This window comes from Centroberyx affinis, unplaced genomic scaffold (assembly GCF_046629955.1).
Source record: "Centroberyx affinis isolate AG114_WGS23_722 - 3 ecotype Tasmania unplaced genomic scaffold, CSIRO-AGI_Caff_v1 ptg003756l_1, whole genome shotgun sequence".
In the NCBI taxonomy this organism is placed as follows: Eukaryota; Metazoa; Chordata; class Actinopteri; order Beryciformes; family Berycidae; genus Centroberyx; species Centroberyx affinis.
The window spans coordinates 257,657-276,077 of NW_027281633.1; the positions used below are offsets into that span (position 1 = coordinate 257,657).

Consider the following 18,421-nt stretch of genomic DNA (forward strand, 5'->3'; position numbering starts at 1 on the left):
TCCAAAATGTGAATTCCTTCCTGTGGCTGTGACCCGGATATGTTTCCGCTGAGTGGACACGCCGCACCGTTCCCCAGTGTGGATCCAACCGACATACAACCTGATTTCTGGAGAATTCGCAACGGCTCCGTAATGAGTTGACGAGAGCGGAAAATGTGATTAAGTTGTTTATTAAGGTGAGTTTTTGAGAATGTGTTGTACGCCTTTGTATTTCGGCGGTGTTTATCAGGGGAAAAGGGGCAGCAGAGTTTGTCTTCGTGAGATTTTTTTACAACGATGATATGATTGAGGGAGGCAAGCGTGCCGATGATGCGCGAGCAAAAGCAGCCGGTACGGAGCCATAATAAACAATAATAAACTACAATAACGGCTTTTAACTTCAACATTTACTTTTACTAGACTGTCAGTATCACTGTAAGTCAAAAGGATATGCTTGTCGGCGACTATTGGGCTTTGATAATGAGCAGAGTAACAGGATTACCTCAGCAAGGCAGCTCATAAGCTAGTTGGCTAACGTTAGCTTGCCAGCGAGTTAGCAGCAGTCAGCTATTTTGCTATACAGCTAAGTTAGCATTGCAGTGTCAACTTTTTTGAGGAGTGGCCTGGTTAGCATGTTTCACCGTACACAACGTCACTCGTCTTTTGTAGTTTAACAAATTACGTGTTACGGAAGAGCTATTTTGTCCGAAGTGTGACAGAAGTTACCGCTTAGCTAATAGTTATGAATCGGGCATCGTGGCTAAATTATTGACGCTGTGTTGCATCATGTAGACTGACTGATAGCTAGTCTGTCAGACTGTATTGTTCATCCTTTCCACTGAGGCCAGCTGAACCTGGCCCTCCCACAACAAACACCATTGTAATGTTAATTCGGCGTATTTGAGGCACGTCAGGTATTCATCGGTTCAAAGCAGTGCTGCTCCCATTGTTTTCCAGTCATCTCACCTGTATATACACTCCAGCCACTGTACAGTAGGCCACTACCTAGCCATATTTATCAGATGTCAGCATACTATCATAGTCTCAACAGGAGCTTGTGTGAATGTGTTGGCCCTCTTTGAACAGTATGGTTAAAATGAGATAAATGATGTATGAACACTCTCAGTCAGTATATGTCATGTCAATTTTTTTCCTTCCTCATGCTTGATTTGCTAGATGTATGGAATCTGCTTGATGGTAGCAGAGAGGAGTGAACCTACATTGGAGACAAGCTAACCCACGAATGGCCTGCCAGTCTGTTGCTGCAGTCATGGATGAGCAGGCCCTGCTAGGGCTCAACCCCAATGCCGATGCCCGTTACAGGCAGCGGGTAAGAGTCTGTGTCTTTCTGTGTGTCTGGTTGATCAACTTCACCTATTGTCATTGGTTGCTTTACACTCAGTTTGTGTCGCTTAGGTTCAAGCCATTCTCTTTTCATATGGGAGAGAACTCCAGTCGCAAAATGTGACTGTTTATGTTGCCTTGCTTATTGGCAAACATGCACATCTCGCAGAGCCGAAGTTAGGACCTTTTCCAAATTATTAGGGTCCATTGGTAAATCTGGCATACATCTGATCAACCAAGAAGCACTGATTTCAATAAAAAGCAAACTGTTAAAATTGCTTCTCACTGCCTGCCTCTACCCCCCTACGGTGTATTTTGGTGGAAGAAAATTATAGGATTTTCAGGTAAGCCATTTCTACAGGTTGAATATAGATTAAAACAGTGGATCATATGTATGCTAAATTTACCAGTGGACTTATGGTGTGGTAACAGATCTTAAGTCATGTTTTGCAAGCTATATTTGGTGATAAGCAAGGCAACAGATATGGCAGCAGAGTTTGGTGTGAGAGAATGGCACATGCTGAGGCTAGGAAATATCCAGGAAACCAGGTCTACCTTATGAAAGACATTTTTAAACATCATACAGATTTGTTAGCTATGGACCAGCTAAATGATAAGTAGGCCCTTTGTACTGTAACTCTGTGTTGTCTCCCATATTCCATTTTCAGAGATAACATACAGTATGGAGTATTTATTGACAGTTTTTGATCAAACCTTGCTCCACTTGAACTTTGAACCAGCCTTTTCAAAATATCACACTGATTTATAAAGTATCATTTGGAAACTTTTGTGATCGATCTGAACTTGTGCTAATTTTGTAAATGAGTGTGGGCTTTGATTCATATCAGACTGGATGCATGAATAAATGTTCCATTTTCTATATGACTACTGGTTTCACATGTGCTGCATTTCAGGTTCGCTATTAGTTTCTCTTAAATCATCTCTACTGGTATTAAAGTAGGGCCAACCTCTCCATTTTTATTCAGTGTGGGTCTTTGTTGACAGACAGTTACTGTTTTTAGGTTAATCAACAGAATTGGCAGATGCATAAATAGACCATGAACAACAAAAAACACATCCACTGTTTGATATAAGTTACAGATCGGTTCAAAATTCTCAGCAACTGTGTCTCCTGGTTTTGTCTCCCTTCATTGGGAGTTGTGTTGCTGTCTGCAGAATGCGGTGAAGTGAAATGAACCAGACATGTTTCCTTCCTTGATCCTCTCTTTATTTCTTTTGTTTTCCGCCTTGTGTCTTGTCCTCAGGCCATGGCATATTTTGAGCAGCTCAAGGAGTCTCAGGATGCTTGGGAAGTATGTGCAGAGGCCCTGGCTAAAGGGATTTACAAGTGAGTTTCAGATCGTACCTCAGAACCCATATTTTATTAGCCATATCTGCAAAAAAGTGGCATATCCTATAAAACGTTTTCCTCTGTGTACATTTGCTTGTGTCTTATGCTTCAAACGTGTTTGAACATATGGAACTGTTGCTGTTCATTTATTTTAGTGATGACCATGTGAAGTTCTTTTGCTTCCAAGTCCTGGAGCATCAGATTAAGTACAGGTAAGCAATAAAGTATAAAGGAGCTGGTTTTCCCTGACAGCAAACCGCATATTTTGTGTAGAAGCAGAAATATTTTTAAGGTTTACCTTGTTTTACCTGAATGGACAAGTGTGTTTTTCGTTCTGTTACAGACATGCTGGCCTAAGTGCTGTTCAGCAGCAGCTCATCAGAGAGACTCTGATGAAATGGCTCCAGTGTCAGGTAGCTGTATATGTTTTTTTTTATATTGTAGCAATCAATTTACAACCATATATCTTCACATTTGGCTGTCAGTGATGAGTTTTTTTGTGTGCACATACTTAAAGGTGCTGTGTGTATCATTGAGACCTCAATAGATCACGAGAACATTAATTTTGAGAGTTTAGTAAAATTGCTGTAAACAAACAAGACAATCGCTGAGAAGATTGGCAGCCTCTACCAGCCTCTACACTGCATTTTACATTGTGAGCCACCTGGTCGGCTTTAGATGGAAGTCTTCTGGATTGCTTTACAGCAGAAAAAAGGAAGAGGTTGTGGTTTTCCTGTGCAAATGGAGCCACAGCTTTCAGAGTTTATGGTAATGGCCGATGGAAAAAAATCACTTGCAACATGTTTAATCTCTTCAGTTTAGAAAACATTTGACCGAAGAAGCAAAGATCCTCTCGGTGACAGAAAGCAACAGGGTTTATGGGAAATGTGGTCGTAATTTTGAGAAATGATACTACTGGTGAGATAGAGGCTACCAATCGTCTTGACCATGGTCTCATTTGTTTATGGTAATTATACAAAGGTATCTAAATATATTTGGCAATGATATATTGATGATTACAAAAATGTGACACACAGCACCTTTAAGTTGATGTAATTTAGAACAGAGTAGCTCTTTTGCAGACCTGTTCATTTCAGTGTCACCCCATCCCCTTTGACCTCTAGCTGATGAACGCCCAGCCGGAGAAGCCCTTCATCCGGAACAAGGCGGCCCAGGTCTTCGCCCTGACTTTTGTCATGGAGTACGTGACCCATTGGCCCAAGTTCTTCTTTGACATCCTGTCCCTGGTGGGCCTGAACCCTCACGGCGTGGACGTCTACCTGCGAACGCTCATGGCCATTGACGCCGAGGTGGTCGACCGGGACATCCTCCACTCACCTGAGGCAAGGAACCCTCTTCCTCTTTCCAGGCTCCCCCCCGCTGGTCCTGGAATTTCTGGAATATCAGGGAATTTGGAGAAGTTTATTCCAGACAGGGAAAGTCAGGGAATTAGTTAAATTCTCTGGCGAAGTTGGGGAATTTTACAAATGGGTCACTTTAAAGGAATATGATAGGATGTATTTTCCCACTTGTTTCACACATTCATTGCATTGCATTAGATGAAACTACAATGGTTTTTCAAGTAGCGTACAGTGAACTTGTAAATGATAAACCAGCTGCTCCAGAGTTGACTGACTCTACCCTTCCTTCCCCCAGGAGACCCGCAGGAACACCCTGATCAAAGACACCATGCGGGAGCAGTGCATCCCCAACCTGGTGGAGTCCTGGTTCCAGATCCTGCAGGCCTACCAGCAGTCCCATCCGGAGCTCACCTGCCAGTGTCTGGAGGTGGTGGGGGCCTACGTGTCATGGATCGACCTCAACCTCATCGCCAACGACCGGTCAGTGACTTGAAATAAAGACATGGGGAATGAGCTTGGCGAGGGATCCAACTGACACAGAATACAAACATAGACACCAAAATTAAGCATGTGTTCCTGGTAGATCGTTGGCTCTGGTGCTCCATGCTAACACTTTAGCATAAACTATGATGAGTGATAGTAGGCCTCTTGCATTATTTCAGATTTCCTTGAAGCATCCTCCCAAACATTCAAATGCAGCTGACATGTGAACCATTTGTAAAAATATCACCAGAAATTCTGGTGAAAACATTATTTAGGATTTGTTTGATTAATCTTGCAACTGATGGCATTGCTGCTTTTTGTTTTGCCACACACCACAGATATGTTATAGCTTCTGTGTTCATAAACTTTGAAGGGTGGACTAGGCTTGCATGATGTAACTTTGATTCTGCCTATGAATCATTCGGTGCTAATGCTAGAAAGGCCAGGGCCCATTGGGATTTAACAAAATTACTTTTTACCAGCATTGTAAATATACTCATACTTCCATGACTTATAATTTTCTCCACACAAAATAGTCTCATTAGCCACTGAACAGTGCAATGCAGGGCATCGGTACCCAGGGGTGAAATCTCTCCCCAACATCTTCCAGCACTCTATTCAGCAACTGAATGGCCACCACATTTATTCACTGATACAGGGAACACCATAAAAGCTCTATCGAAAAAATGTCACACATGAATGCTCATTTGCCTGTAGAACAGAAGCATGACAAAGAAAATTAAGAATTTAGTGAGGCGGTGAATGATTATAGATTAGCCTTAGGGAAGATTAGGCTTCATAACCTCCTTGAAATAATGTTTCAGATACATCTTCGAGTAACTTGAATTGACTAGACAACACCATGGCAAAGTCAACACCTGCAATTCCTACCATCTCAAGTTCCAAGCCGATGCAAAATAAAACACTAGATAATTATTCCCAGTAAAATCTTGATCCTCATTCACTAATCCACCCAACAAACCGGTTTGACATCAAGTTTTGGTTAGCTGCAGACATGGAAAGGATATCCATGCTGAATGCTTTCCATATTTGGGCAGACACACCTGGCGACCAGAGCGGCAACCACTGTCTGAGTATGTGGTGATGAAGCCGATGGAGCCTTTCCTTGGCGAAGGCAGGAATGCGACCATGGGCAATAACTTAAGCATAGGTCACACTAGGTGATTTGTTTTTTTGATAGGAATCGTGTTGATATACAGAAAACTAACGCCACTTGCTTCACTCTTGATATATTTGGAGGAAAAACTCTAATATAATACAGTATAAAATGGCAGTGTGCCTGGATCAGTCCACATAAGTATGCAAAAACAAATTAAGTGAAAGAAGGTTATTCTTGTAGTAATGTCACTTCAAAACACAGTTGTAATGCAAATGTAAACTTCTGTACCATAGAACAAGAAACAATAAACACCTATTTTGTTATTATGTTTACAGTAAACTGTTCTGAACAAATGGGTAAGCCTGTTTTAAATAGGCTATAATAAATTTAAATAGCAATAAACAATACAAACCAAATGTAATGATCCAACAAATGCATTTTATTAACAGTCGAGTCAACAGAAGGGAAACTTTATTACTTTATTACAGGTCTGTTGGCCGTCAGCGATCTGGTAGAAGAGTCTGCTGCCTTCATGTGCTCCTCATAAGCTCGTACTTTTGAGTTTGACAGTCGTAAACACAACTCATTGCGTATTCAAGTACTTTTTATTCAGATATAACAAAACAAACCTTGAAACAAAAGTAGCTTTTTTTCCTATTACAGAGCCAAAGTGGTACAGAGCTACTTTGTACTGCAAAGTTGCAATCTCATGGCCTGAATACCAGGGCTAGTGTATCTAACCTGAAACAACCCAATCTAAAAAGCAAAGTAGGGAGAAGTACATTTCTCTACACGGGGGGAGGGGTGGAATAAAATCCCAAAAGAAATTAAATCTGCCCATTCTCTGAATAGTTTTAAAAAACAACTCAAAAAATGGATGCTGAGTAAGTTAGTATAGTGAAACATCTTTTCTAGGACAGTTCTAAGTTTGGACTGGTTTCTGAACTTGTGTGTTTTTTTATTATTTTCATGGTTGTATAATATTGATGTTTTTATTAGGTGTTTTAGTGTCAAAATAGGATATTAGTAGCATATACATGTCTCTCCCTTTTCCTGCCTGCCTCCTAGCCTAGACCTCAGGACCGCAATGGAAATCAGTCATGTGACTTTATTGCGATATCGTGATGAATTTTAGTACTGTATGTACATTTGTACGTTGTATTTTAATTTATCGAATAAAGTGAATCAATCAACAGCAGAATGAAGAGGAACCTATTGCCATCAGTTTTGAAATATGTTTTGTAGTAAGTAATACATTTATAGGCTAAAAGTTGTTGTGTATATGCTTGCCAGCTAAAAGTTAAACAGAGTGAGAATGTCACATCTTGGCCTGGTGTCGGGTATGTACACTTCTCCACCCACAGGAAGTGACCAATCAAAACTTGAGCGTGAAATACAAACTGCCTCCTAAACAGTTTGTGTTTCATTCTTATATGCCAATCACATGTGGCAATCTTCATACCTCGCAGATAAATGAGTTGAGGTGAAGTCATCAGTAGATGGTTTTGTCCTGTGTCGGCAGGTTTGTGAACCTGCTGCTGAGTCAGATGTCGGTGGAGGAGCTGAGAGAGGAGGCCTGCGACTGCCTGTTTGAAATAGTCAACAAGGGCATGGACCCCGTGGATAAAACCAAGCTGGTGGAGTCTCTGTGCCAAGTGCTGCAGTCTGCCGGCTTCTTCAATGTGGAACAGGTATTACTTCACCCTGCTGGATCGTGACTTTATTCATGATCTTTGAGAGATTTTATGTATGCATAGTAACATGAAAAGCTAATTAGGGCTGAACGATTTTGAAAAAATATCTAATTGCGATTATTTTGACTGATATTGCAATTGCGATATGATTTGCGATATTAGAGGGAATGATCATTTTTACATCATTATTCTCATTTTCATTGAAAAACGTATTAAAATGATTATGGTGTGATTTTTTTTTGCGGGGATCTGCACCTAACAAAGATGTTTTCTTAAGTCTGTAGAATATGATGTGTAGGCCAGGACATCTCTGCAGCACCACAATATTTCATTTAAAATGGTATATTGACACACATTTCGCCTTTAACAAATATTGCGCCTCCTGCGATTTGAAAATTGCAGTAGGCCATATTGCGATTTTGATAAAATTTTGATTAATTGTTCAGCCCTAAAGCTAATGCTAAAAAGCTAGTGATAAACATACAATAGAAATATGTTTCAACCTGTCTGCTGACATGGGTCCTGAAAAAATCTTAAATTATCAAAATTGAAGGCCTTAAAAAGTATTAAAATGTCTTAAATACAGTTACTAGAGGCCTAATTTTTTCACCATGTTAACTCTTCGATTAATACAGAACAGGGTTAGTAGTATATATTAATCCTATCTGCTTTACTGAACACAGTAGGACTTCATGTCCCTTTATTAATTTCCTGATGTCCTTTTTCTTATACTGCCCATTTAGTGTTTTTTACTAGCTTTGTTTCTTTATTTCGGTTTTTAAATTGGTGTTCCGGGTAGCATTAAAAATGTCTTAAAAAGTCTTTAAAATTGGATTCCTGAAACCTTTTGATACCTTGGTGTATTAGATTTTAAGGACTTTATACAAACATTGGGTGGTGGTTGGTTTTGCCAGCAGCCATTGTAGGTCATTGAAGATAAGAGAGACAAGAGGCCCAGGTTTACTTTAGAGCCACATGTTCATTTTCACACAAAGAGGGTAGAAGTAAAAAGGTCACATGTGCTTTTCCTGCTTATCCTCACTTCCTGGTCGGCAAATATATAAATCTTTTTGTCTTCCTCCCGTGTCAGGAGGAGGATGTGGACTTCCTGGCCAAGTTCTCTCGGCTGGTGAACGGGATGGGCCAGAGTCTCGTGCTGAGCTGGACCAAGCTGGCCAAGGGGGGCAACGTGAAGGTCGCGGCCGACACGCTGCAGGCGGTCGAGGCCAAGGTGCCGCTGCTGCTGCAGCTGCTGGTGCACGAGGACGACGACATCTCGGCCAACATCGTGGGCTTCTGTTACGAGTACCTGCACGTCCTGAAACAGGTCCGTGCTCTACCTCAGCACAGCACAGCTCACATAGGAATCACACAAGTCCAGGAACTCAGGAGACTGTTAAAGTACTGCAGGGTTCCCACTGGCCACGGAATCCCTGGAATATCATGGAATATAGCAGATTGTATTTTATAATTTACTTTTTTTTTTTTCAACAATATGTTTATTGAGTTTTCAACATTTTAGTAAAAAAAAAGAAAAAACAAACAAACAATATTAAAATGATTAAAAATAAATAAATTAAATTACAATTTACAATTTTAGTGGAAACCAGACTTGTCACTAGGCATGGGACAAAAATTTCATGTCATGATTATCCTGGCCAAAATAATTGCGATTCACGATATTATCCCGATAATCATCAAAATATGCTTAAAACTCTAAAAATGGCACTAAAACATACTGGAATCACTTTACCTTACATTTTGTTAAGAAACAAATATTTTTATTGCATCATAGGACACATATTTTTTATTGTGAACATCCTTTTTAGTGAAAAACAAACAAGGACAGATTCAGACTGTCGCCAACACCCAGCAGGTAATCACAATGAGAGAAAAAAATCCATTAATAAAAATAATCTACCTATCAACCTCATATCCAAGCATTCACATGGTTCAATTAGTTATGTGTTGTAAATGTGGCAAATGGCAATTCAAAATACATCAGGAAATCAATAGGACTGTACGTTAGTGAGCTAGACAGCTTTTTCAGTTTTGTGTTTTTATCGTGATAAAAGATAAAATCTTATATCCTCCCATCCCTACTTGTCACTTTATTAGAACTGAAAAAAAATGCATCAAACCAGGAAGGAAGACAATTTTGATGTCATGGAAATTCTCTGACATAGTTATGGAAGAGTCATGGAATTTTACATTAGGGCCATGGTGGGAACCCTGGTACTATTTTAAAAGGATTGCGGTTTTTCAGTTCAAAGGGGTCATATTGCTCTAATAGTGTGCAGTTTAGGACTGGCAAAGAAAAGAACAGTATTATGACAGAACCAAGGTGTAGATTTGGTCTTCAGGAGCTACTCCACAATCGCGTATTTGGCTCACAACTTCTTTTGACCTGAATTTATAACTATTAAAATTTGTATTCATGACATGTTTTCTGTTGTATCTCTAGCTTCCCCAACTGACGGACCAGCAGAAAACAAATATAGAGGTGAGATTTTAGTGTAAACAGTAATGTCAAATACATTTTTATGTATTGCAGATAAAAAAAAACAACTAACGCACCACCTTTTCACAACAGGCAATCATGCTCGCGGTCATGAAGAAACTCACATACGACGATGAGTACAATTTCGAAAACGAAGTGAGTACTGCTCTTCATTGCCAACATTGCATTAAGCCGTTGAGAAAGGATAAAATGCTAAAAGACCCTCTTGATGTGTTTGTTAGGGGGAGGATGAGGCAATGTTCGTGGAGTACAGGAAGCAGTTGAAGATGCTGCTGGACCGCCTGGCTCAGGTCTCTCCTGAACTGCTGCTGGAAGCTGTACGCCGAGTCTTCACCAACACCATGCAGTAAGACCCTGCTTATGAAAATAAAAAGGAGTATAACTAGGCGGCGGTTCTCAATTACGTACCACGGATGCTTAAGAGTCTGCAGCAGCTCATCAACCAGAAATGGGGAGGACTAACTGAAATCGACTGCTGTAGTGTTTGGTTGGAACGAAAACCGGCAGACTCTTGAGCCACAATGGGACCTGACTGAAAACCACTGGTCTAAGGATTACTATGACAAGAGTAGATAAATGAAACTATGGTTTGACCCATGGTGGATTCTCAAATATTTCAATTGCAGCTACTGATAGCTGATACTCAATATCCAAAAAGTGACGAGTATTCAGTGTTTCCGCCAGAATTTTACTTTTGTGAGGGTGGAAAACCTAAGACAGCATTTGGACCATGATCGGACACTAAAACTCTCCATTGAAACCCAGGATGATGATGATGATGATAGTATGAGAATAGTAACATTTGTGCATACTTGTGTGGCATTGAATCAAAATGTATTAGAGTCAATTTAGGTTAAGGGCTTTCCATAGACGACCAGTGTAGTACTGATCAAATCTACAGTAAATATCATGTAATCATACCATCATATCAGAGGTTGACAACATTGATGGGACCAGATCCCATTTTTAAATAATTTGACAAATTATGTTGATGTTTAGAAATGCTACATGCAGCACCCTTCATTCCCTGCTGAACCCGGTTGTGTGTGTGTGTGTTTGTCAGGAACTGGCAGACGGCTCCGTTCATGGAAGTGGAGGTGGCCATCAGACTGCTCTACATGCTGGGCGAGGCCCTGCCTGCCTCTCATGGTGCTCACTTCTCTGGAGACACAGCCAAGACCAGCGCCCTGCAGGACATGATGAGGACGGTCAGTCACACCAAACTTAATCAAATCCAGCCTTCATTTACTAAGATGCAGTGTAGTATACAGCTATTTTACAGTAGTCAGTTGCTTAAGAGGTTAAGATGTCTGTGTTCAAGTTGTCAGTTGGTCACTACTGCTTTAAATTTTGGACATGGGGATATCTGTATGTCTGTGCATTGCTTAGAAACAGTTGTAGGCTTACATCATGTTTTTTTTGTTTTTTTAATGTTCAGCTGGTCTCCTGTGGGGTCAGTGGATACCAACACACCTCAGTGTCTCTGGAGTTCTTTGAGACAGTCGTTCGATATGACAAATTCTTCATTGTGGAGCCCCAGCACATTCCAAATGTTTTGGTGAGTTTCTATTTAGTAGGTATACGAAACTAAGTCTACATTTATACTTCTAAACACATCTCCAATAGATCGTAAGGCGTCATAACACACCAATTCGCTTTATTCGCACAGCAGCCATATTTGATTTGTGCCATACTAGGATTGGGAAACCCTATCTGGAAGACAGCAAAGCAGATGGAAACAGAAAGCCAGCCTGTTTTTTGACAAAAAATGTAAAATATACAGCTACTGGACTGAAGATAATGCTAGCTAATGCTATCAAGTCAGCTATTTTATATTTATTTCCAAGCCAACCTTGTCGAATTGTGTAAGTTGTAGCCGAAAGCTAGTTTTAACGAGCTAAAGTAATCTAACGCTAATGTTAGCTAGCAGACACAGCTAATATAAACAGTTTGCCAATTTGACAAAGAACTGCCACTTATGTTAGTGTATTACTGATGCTACAGAAGGCTGCTAATAAGAATTCAGTCTAGTTGGTTTGGAGATGAATATTACAATAATAACATGAAGTAGCTGACTGCTAACATTAGCGTGGATGCTCCTTTTCATCCAGCTGCTGTGATCCAGTGGTTTTCAGTTGAATTTCCCCCGTTTCCATCTGCTTTACGGTCTTCAGAGTTGGGTGTGCCATAAATCCAATATGGCTGTCATGTGAATGAAGCAAATAAGATGCTAACGTATCTAAAGCTTATTGTTATTTTTACTGTCATTCCCCCTGTGTGCAGATGGCGTTTCTGGACCAAAGAGGACTGAGGCATAGCAGCCCTAAGGTCAGGAGCAGGGTGGCTTACCTCTTCTCTAGATTCGTCAAAACCCTGCAGTAAGTCTAGCCCGGGCCTCTGAAAATACAACACACAACACATGCACATGCAAACACCTCACATAACTTAACACCATTTAAGATTCTTGGAATGGTAACCCGCTAAATAGTTGTTCTGATGATTGATCTGGAATGTTGCATCTCCCGATAAGCCTCAACTCTACCACCACATATTTGCCTTTAGTTACATTCGTTTTGTTCGGCAGTTGTGTAGAATCCACCCAGAGACTGACTCAGTGTTGGATTGTGTTGATGTCAATTCTAACAATGCTCTCTGTTGACAGCAAGCACATGAATGCCTTTATCGAGGACATCCTCAGCAGGATCCAGGACCTGCTTGAACTCGCTCCTCCTGTAAGTATCAACGTTCTGGACCATAATGCTATAACTCAGTCCTTGTGCAGATCTCAAATCCACTCAGACTTCACCAATTTATTATTATTATTTTTTAAATCAGGGACCCTCAAAGAGACCCACATTAGGGCCACAGACAGGGCCATCATAGTAAAATTAAACGTTTCCTCAATTTGTCGGGGACCCAACGTTGATCTCATTCGTCCGAATCCCTCTCCGATCCCCCAGGAAAACGGTTTCCCAGCACTGTTGACCAGCGACGACCAGCTATTCATGTTCGAGACGGCGGGAGTGCTGATCGTGAACGGCGAGAGTCCCGCGGAGAGGAAGCAAGCCCTGATGAGGAGCCTGCTGACCCCTCTGATGGACGCCTTCCGCCTCTTGCTCGCCAAACTGTCCCAGGAGACGGAGGAGGAGGGGCAGGCCGCCCTCGCCGACTGCCTGAGCCACGCTGTGGGCTTCGCAAGGTAAGGTGGCTGCTCCAGTCTCATGCTGTTTTATCGAACGCTGCATTGTTTGGTCACCATCACTCCCAGAGAGGTACACAGTTTATAGTATTCTGATATCAATAATGATATCAACATCTCCACTGCTGTAGATCATTTTAATGATCAGTTCACTGCAGCTTCAAGAAGTATGGAGGCCCCACTTCACCAAACTACTGTCAATAAGAACGGCAGGTGCCATAAAACGGATAGTTCGGTATTTTGAACCCTGGGCCCAAATAGCAAGTTTTTCTGTCATGACCCCTATTAGTAGAAACCAGAACTTCGTCCCCTCCCATTCTACCTAGGGGCATACGTGACAGTCTTTGAAAACTATGATAAACATTGTTTTGCAAAAAACTCACAGTATAATCATTCCAGTGTCAGTATGTTGTCTTGAAAAAATTTTTAAAAACCAAGCTGTCAGCAGTTATTTTTGGATTCTTCTGGCTCTCGTGGACGCTGACACCGTCTTAGAAGGTAGTGCGTCTTTGAGAAAAAATAGTTCCTATCCAAATAGAACACAGCTATTGACAGAAAATTAAATCAGATTTTGCCTCAAATTGCCCCATAATCCATAAAAAAAATGCTAATAATCATGCACCATCACAATATAAAGATATATTGCACAGTTTCTACAAGTTCAGTTCTGTATACTGTATATAATATCGATACAGTGTGAACTATCAAATCATAGTATAACACGTCAACACATCTTATCTTTTGCTCTCATCCTGCTTCCAGTCGGACCAGCAAGGCCTTCAGCAACAAGCAGACGGTGAAGCAGTGCGGCTGCACAGAGGTGTACAGAGACTGTCTCCAGACCTTCCTGCCCGCGCTGAGCTGCCCGGTCCAGCGGGGGGCGCTGCGCAGCTCGGTTCGCTCCTTCCTCCACCGTATGATCATCTGCCTGGAGGAGGAGGTGCTGCCCTTCATCCCCGCGGCCTCGGAACACATGCTGAAGGACTGCGAGGCCAAGGACCTGCAGGAGTTCATCCCCCTCATCAGCCAGATCACCGCCAAGTTCAAGGTAACTCAGTGGCCTTTTGGAAAGCAGAGAAATACTCTGAACATCAATAAGTTGGCAAGCAACATGAAAATGATGTTAAACTAGACAAATACAATTTCTAAATGAAAATGTCTTTGTTTGCATTTGTATTATAGTAGGACCTTTGGTAAAGAACAAAAAACAAATTAGATCGTTTGCTGTTAAAAAAAAAGTTGGAAAATTTAAATCACTGACAAGCCCAGATTCCAATCGGGTGTAGAATTGGCATCACAATTGTGTACTGTGACCGAGGCTTTAGATCCTATTTATCCTACTTATCCTATTTATTTGCAGGCAAGTGTTTAGATGACAAGGGTTTAGATCAGTGGTTCTCAGCGTGGGGTCCGAGGACCACCAGGGGTCCTTGAGAGGGTTCCAGTGGGTCCCAAGCAAATTGATGAATTGTTAAACTTCAGCATTATTTAATTTACAAGAAGTTAACACAGTTAGAGAATGTAGAAGAAAAGACTGTTTTGATCATAGTTTCACTGTTATCTCTCTACCTACAATAGAGATAGTCATGGAGTTCTGGACAAAATCATATCTAACAATAAAAATATTCTCAGATTTGGGTCCGAGAGACAAAATCTCATCAAATGGGGGTCCGTGGCTCTAATGTGTGCTAAGTTAGGGGTCCTTGATATGAAAAAGGTTGAGAATCACTGGTTTAGATGACAGATGTAAAAGAACTACATAGCATCATGTTGCTATCGACCAAACAGGACCAAAAGTCAGATAACCAACAGTTTTGTCCGTGTCGCGTCGGCAGCGGCAGGTTTCTCCGTTCCTGCAGCAGGTCTTCATGCCTCTGGTGCTGGCCATCTTCGAGGTGCTGGCCCGGCCCGCCGAGGAGAACGACCAGGCCGCCGCCTTGGAGAAGCAGATGCTGCGGAGGAGTTACTTCTGCTTCATCCAAACCATCGCCAGCAGCGGCATGAACGAAGTGATGGCAAACCAGGGTAAGCTCTACTAGGTCTGAATGGTCTTTCTTTGTCCATAATCTGCTTTAGCATTTCTTAAATTTCGGCACGCACTGAACGTTTGGATGGTTTGTTGAAGCCACACACCGAATCGTTGACCATGAGAAGGTGGACTTGTCACCATCCCACCAAAGTGAAATTTACTGGATCCTATCTCATTTCCCAGGGGCGGAGAACATCGAGCGGGTCGTGTTCACCATCATCCAGGGAGCGGTGGACTTTCCTGACCCCATTGCTCAGAAAACCTGCTTCATCATCCTCTCCAAACTGGTGGAACTGTGGGGTAAGGGAATCTGGTTTTTAGCGGGAATTTATTGTGTATCAGGAAGGGAACGAGTACAGTAAATACTACAGCTTTGATTGATTGGTTTGATTTGATGAATCCTCCAGGAGGTAAAGATGGAATGGTGGGGTTCCCCGACTTCATCTACAAAAACATCGTTCCTGCATGCTTCCTGGCTCCTCTCAAACCAACCTTTGACCTCACAGATGCTCAGACAGTTCTGGTAAGTTTCTATACCAGCATGCAACATAGTGTACAACTTAGATGTTACACGGTATTCAACACAACCCCTTCTGTTTTTCAGACGCTGTCGGAGTGCGCTCTCACATTGAAAATAATTCATCTCAAAAGGGTATGTCTTACTTGATGTATTTTCGTATCTGATATATGGACAAATTTCTTAATACTAGAGTTTGTTGTTATTTTTTTTATAGTTTTAAAACCTTTTTCACTTGCAGGGGCCAGAGTTTATTCAGTTCTTGCAACAAGAGTACCTACCATCACTTCAAGTGTCACCAGAAATCACACAGGTAAGACGATCACCGTTTAGGTAACTTTGTCCCTGGCTTGAATCTGCTGTAAAACTTAATTGGGATAACTTTAAAACCAGGGTATCTAAAGGAAAAAGTCTTAAACTGTCGAAGTTTTAATTTCATCATGAAATTTTAAATGCCTTAAAAGCATTAAAATGTCTTCGATACAGTAATTAGAGGTCTTAATTTTCTTCACTATGTAATGCAGTTTCATTTTGATTGTAATTATAAAATCAGATGGAGGTATTGACTGATTCAGTGATATCTAGTTGAGGCTGTTGGAAAGCAAGACAAATGCAATGGATTGTGTCATTTCACCAAAAGATGTGAATGGGACAAGCAGTAGTGTTGGTTTGATTTTGTAATGTTTTATTACATTACTGCACTTCCAGTTGGTCAAATTAAATTTGACCCATAGCTAAATTCTGTTGTGATGCTGCCTGCTCGCTTTAAGCAACGTCTTCCATCATTCAACCATCCACAGCTATATGCTCATTTTGTGCTATAAGCCAGTAAAAATCTTAAATACCGTATTTCCTCTAATAGAGGCCGGTAGTCAATTAAAAGCCGGGGCCGTGGTCGACACGAACAAATAAAGGCCGGCCCCAAATACAGGCCGGGGAAAAAAACAACAGTGGATACCGGTAAAATCCTGGTGCCTGTTATATAATGGAACTGTAGTTTGTAGTAACGTACAAGGTTGGTAATGCATTGCAGTAACAAAAAAACGGCTACCTAACGAACCCCAACAGAAGCAGATCAGAAAACAAGGAGGCTTCGTACTAAAATATGAGCAAATATACTTATCAGAGGGAATTAGAAATAAAGGCCTGTCTCTAATATAAGCCTGCTTCCAATAAAGGCCTGGTACCCTCTGCAGTTGAGGTAAATAAAGGCCTGGGCCAATATTTTAGGAAATACGGTATCACCCCTTTAAGTCCAGTTTCATGTCACATTAAAAAGGTCTTAAAAAATCTTAGATTTGGCTTTCAGAAACCTGCAGATACCCTGTAAATTTGTTTGATGCTTGATTCAACAGGAGCTGTGTCAAGTGCTTCAGCAGCCAGATGTCAAAGTCCTGAAAAGCTACATGAAGGTATGAGCTGATCACTGACGGACCTCGAGCACGAGACTCGCTGGTTATCCATGCTTCTTAAGTAAAGACGTTCCTTTGGCTGTTTTTCCTGACGAGATTCTCCTCCTCCCATCTGTCTGCACAGGCATTCTTTCATCGAGCCAAGCTGTAGGAAAGAAACACCACCTTGGAAATTCATTGGGATCGAAAGGACACTTCAGAGAGGAAGCGGTTTGTCCGTGCCACTTGCAACAAAAATGGGACTTAGCATAGGAGCTGCTTTTGCACTTAAAAAGTAATTGCATAACAAAAGCCCAGTCTGTTGGGGGGGAAAATGGACAGGAAAGAGGTAAACGAGGTCGGCGCTGGAGAGGACGGGCGGCCAAATCCCTCCAGCGGCAGAAGCCTGAGAGACGTGCTCTCCATGCGGGCTCGGTGTTTGACCGGTGTGACCACTCGACAAGACGGAGAGAAGTCTATGAAATGAAAGGAGGCGGCTTGTGGAAAGGGCTTTTTTTTTTTAGAGTAAACACGGATCCACGGGAAGGATGGAAGCCTGAGTTTGGCGTTGCCTATCCCAAAACGTTAAAGAGTAACTAAAACCCCAAACCCAAATCTGAGTAAAGCCTGATATCTAATGGTACAAGCATGCTAATGAAATGGCTATCTGCTATCGGCTGGTCTTTGGTGCCAGGTGATGTCATTGCCTGTTACACGCTATAGAACAGTGATTCTCGACCTTTTTCATATCAAGGACACCTAATTTAGTCCACATTAGAGCCACGGACCCCCATTTGATGAGATTTTGTCTCTCGGACCCAAATCTGAGAATATCTGTATTGTCAGATATGATTTTGTCCAGAATTCCATGAGTATCTGTATTGTAGGTAGAGAGATAACAGTGAAACTATGATCAAAACAGTCATTCTTCTACATTCTCTAATTGTCTTAACTTCTTGTAAATGAAATAATGGTGAAGTTTAACAATTCATCAATTTGCTGGGGACCCCCTGGAACCCCCCCCCCCCCCCCCCCCCCAACATCATCTGGTACTAAAGATCAGCCAATAGCAAATGGCCTTTTCATTAGCTTGCTTGTACCACTAAATGTCAGGCTTTACACACATTTGGGTTTGGGGTTGAGTTCCTCTTTAATTACCTAAAATGACTCGGCCTCTTGTTAGGATTTGTGAAGCATAGCTTTATTAGTCGAACCATTACAGTTAGACATTTCAAAAAAAATATATATTAGATTTTTCATATGAGTGTGTGGACATTGTTTGCTGCCACATGAATGGATTTGTTTAAAAAAAAAAAAAAAATAAGGGCTGAATTGTATCATTTTTATTGAATATGTGGCATTGAGGTTTTTTTTTTTTATGTTTAAGAATGGATGCTTGAGGATTGTTTTAGTTTGAAGTGAATTACATGGG

At 41.3% G+C, this 18,421-nt stretch overlaps 1 protein-coding gene across 1 annotated transcript; it reads left to right on the forward strand.

Moving 5' to 3' along the window:
* Positions 1 to 82: 82 nt before the first annotated feature.
* On the forward strand, positions 83 to 17,997 carry xpot (exportin, tRNA (nuclear export receptor for tRNAs)). Its single transcript, XM_071540974.1, has 25 exons — positions 83 to 176; positions 1,156 to 1,309; positions 2,589 to 2,671; positions 2,830 to 2,886; positions 3,018 to 3,087; positions 3,799 to 4,017; positions 4,331 to 4,515; positions 7,161 to 7,329; positions 8,423 to 8,659; positions 9,797 to 9,835; positions 9,926 to 9,988; positions 10,075 to 10,199; positions 10,917 to 11,061; positions 11,292 to 11,411; positions 12,137 to 12,231; positions 12,516 to 12,585; positions 12,814 to 13,052; positions 13,815 to 14,100; positions 14,888 to 15,077; positions 15,265 to 15,381; positions 15,489 to 15,604; positions 15,686 to 15,733; positions 15,840 to 15,911; positions 16,954 to 17,010; positions 17,135 to 17,997. Exons 2-25 carry the CDS (start codon positions 1,223 to 1,225, stop codon positions 17,159 to 17,161), a joined length of 2,916 nt encoding a protein of 971 aa, XP_071397075.1. The 5' UTR covers positions 83 to 176; positions 1,156 to 1,222; the 3' UTR covers positions 17,162 to 17,997.
* The last annotated feature ends 424 nt before the right edge of the window (positions 17,998 to 18,421 follow it).

Bases quoted from the DNA above. Each gene is read 5' to 3' on its own strand.
- xpot (XM_071540974.1), top strand. From the start codon at position 1,223: ATGGCCTGCCAGTCTGTTGCTGCAGTCATGGATGAGCAGGCCCTGCTA. The intron at 15,078-15,264 runs GTAAGCTCTACT...CTCATTTCCCAG, and splicing joins CGAAGTGATGGCAAACCAGG to GGGCGGAGAACATCGAGCGG. The intron at 17,011-17,134 runs GTATGAGCTGAT...CTGTCTGCACAG, and splicing joins TCCTGAAAAGCTACATGAAG to GCATTCTTTCATCGAGCCAA.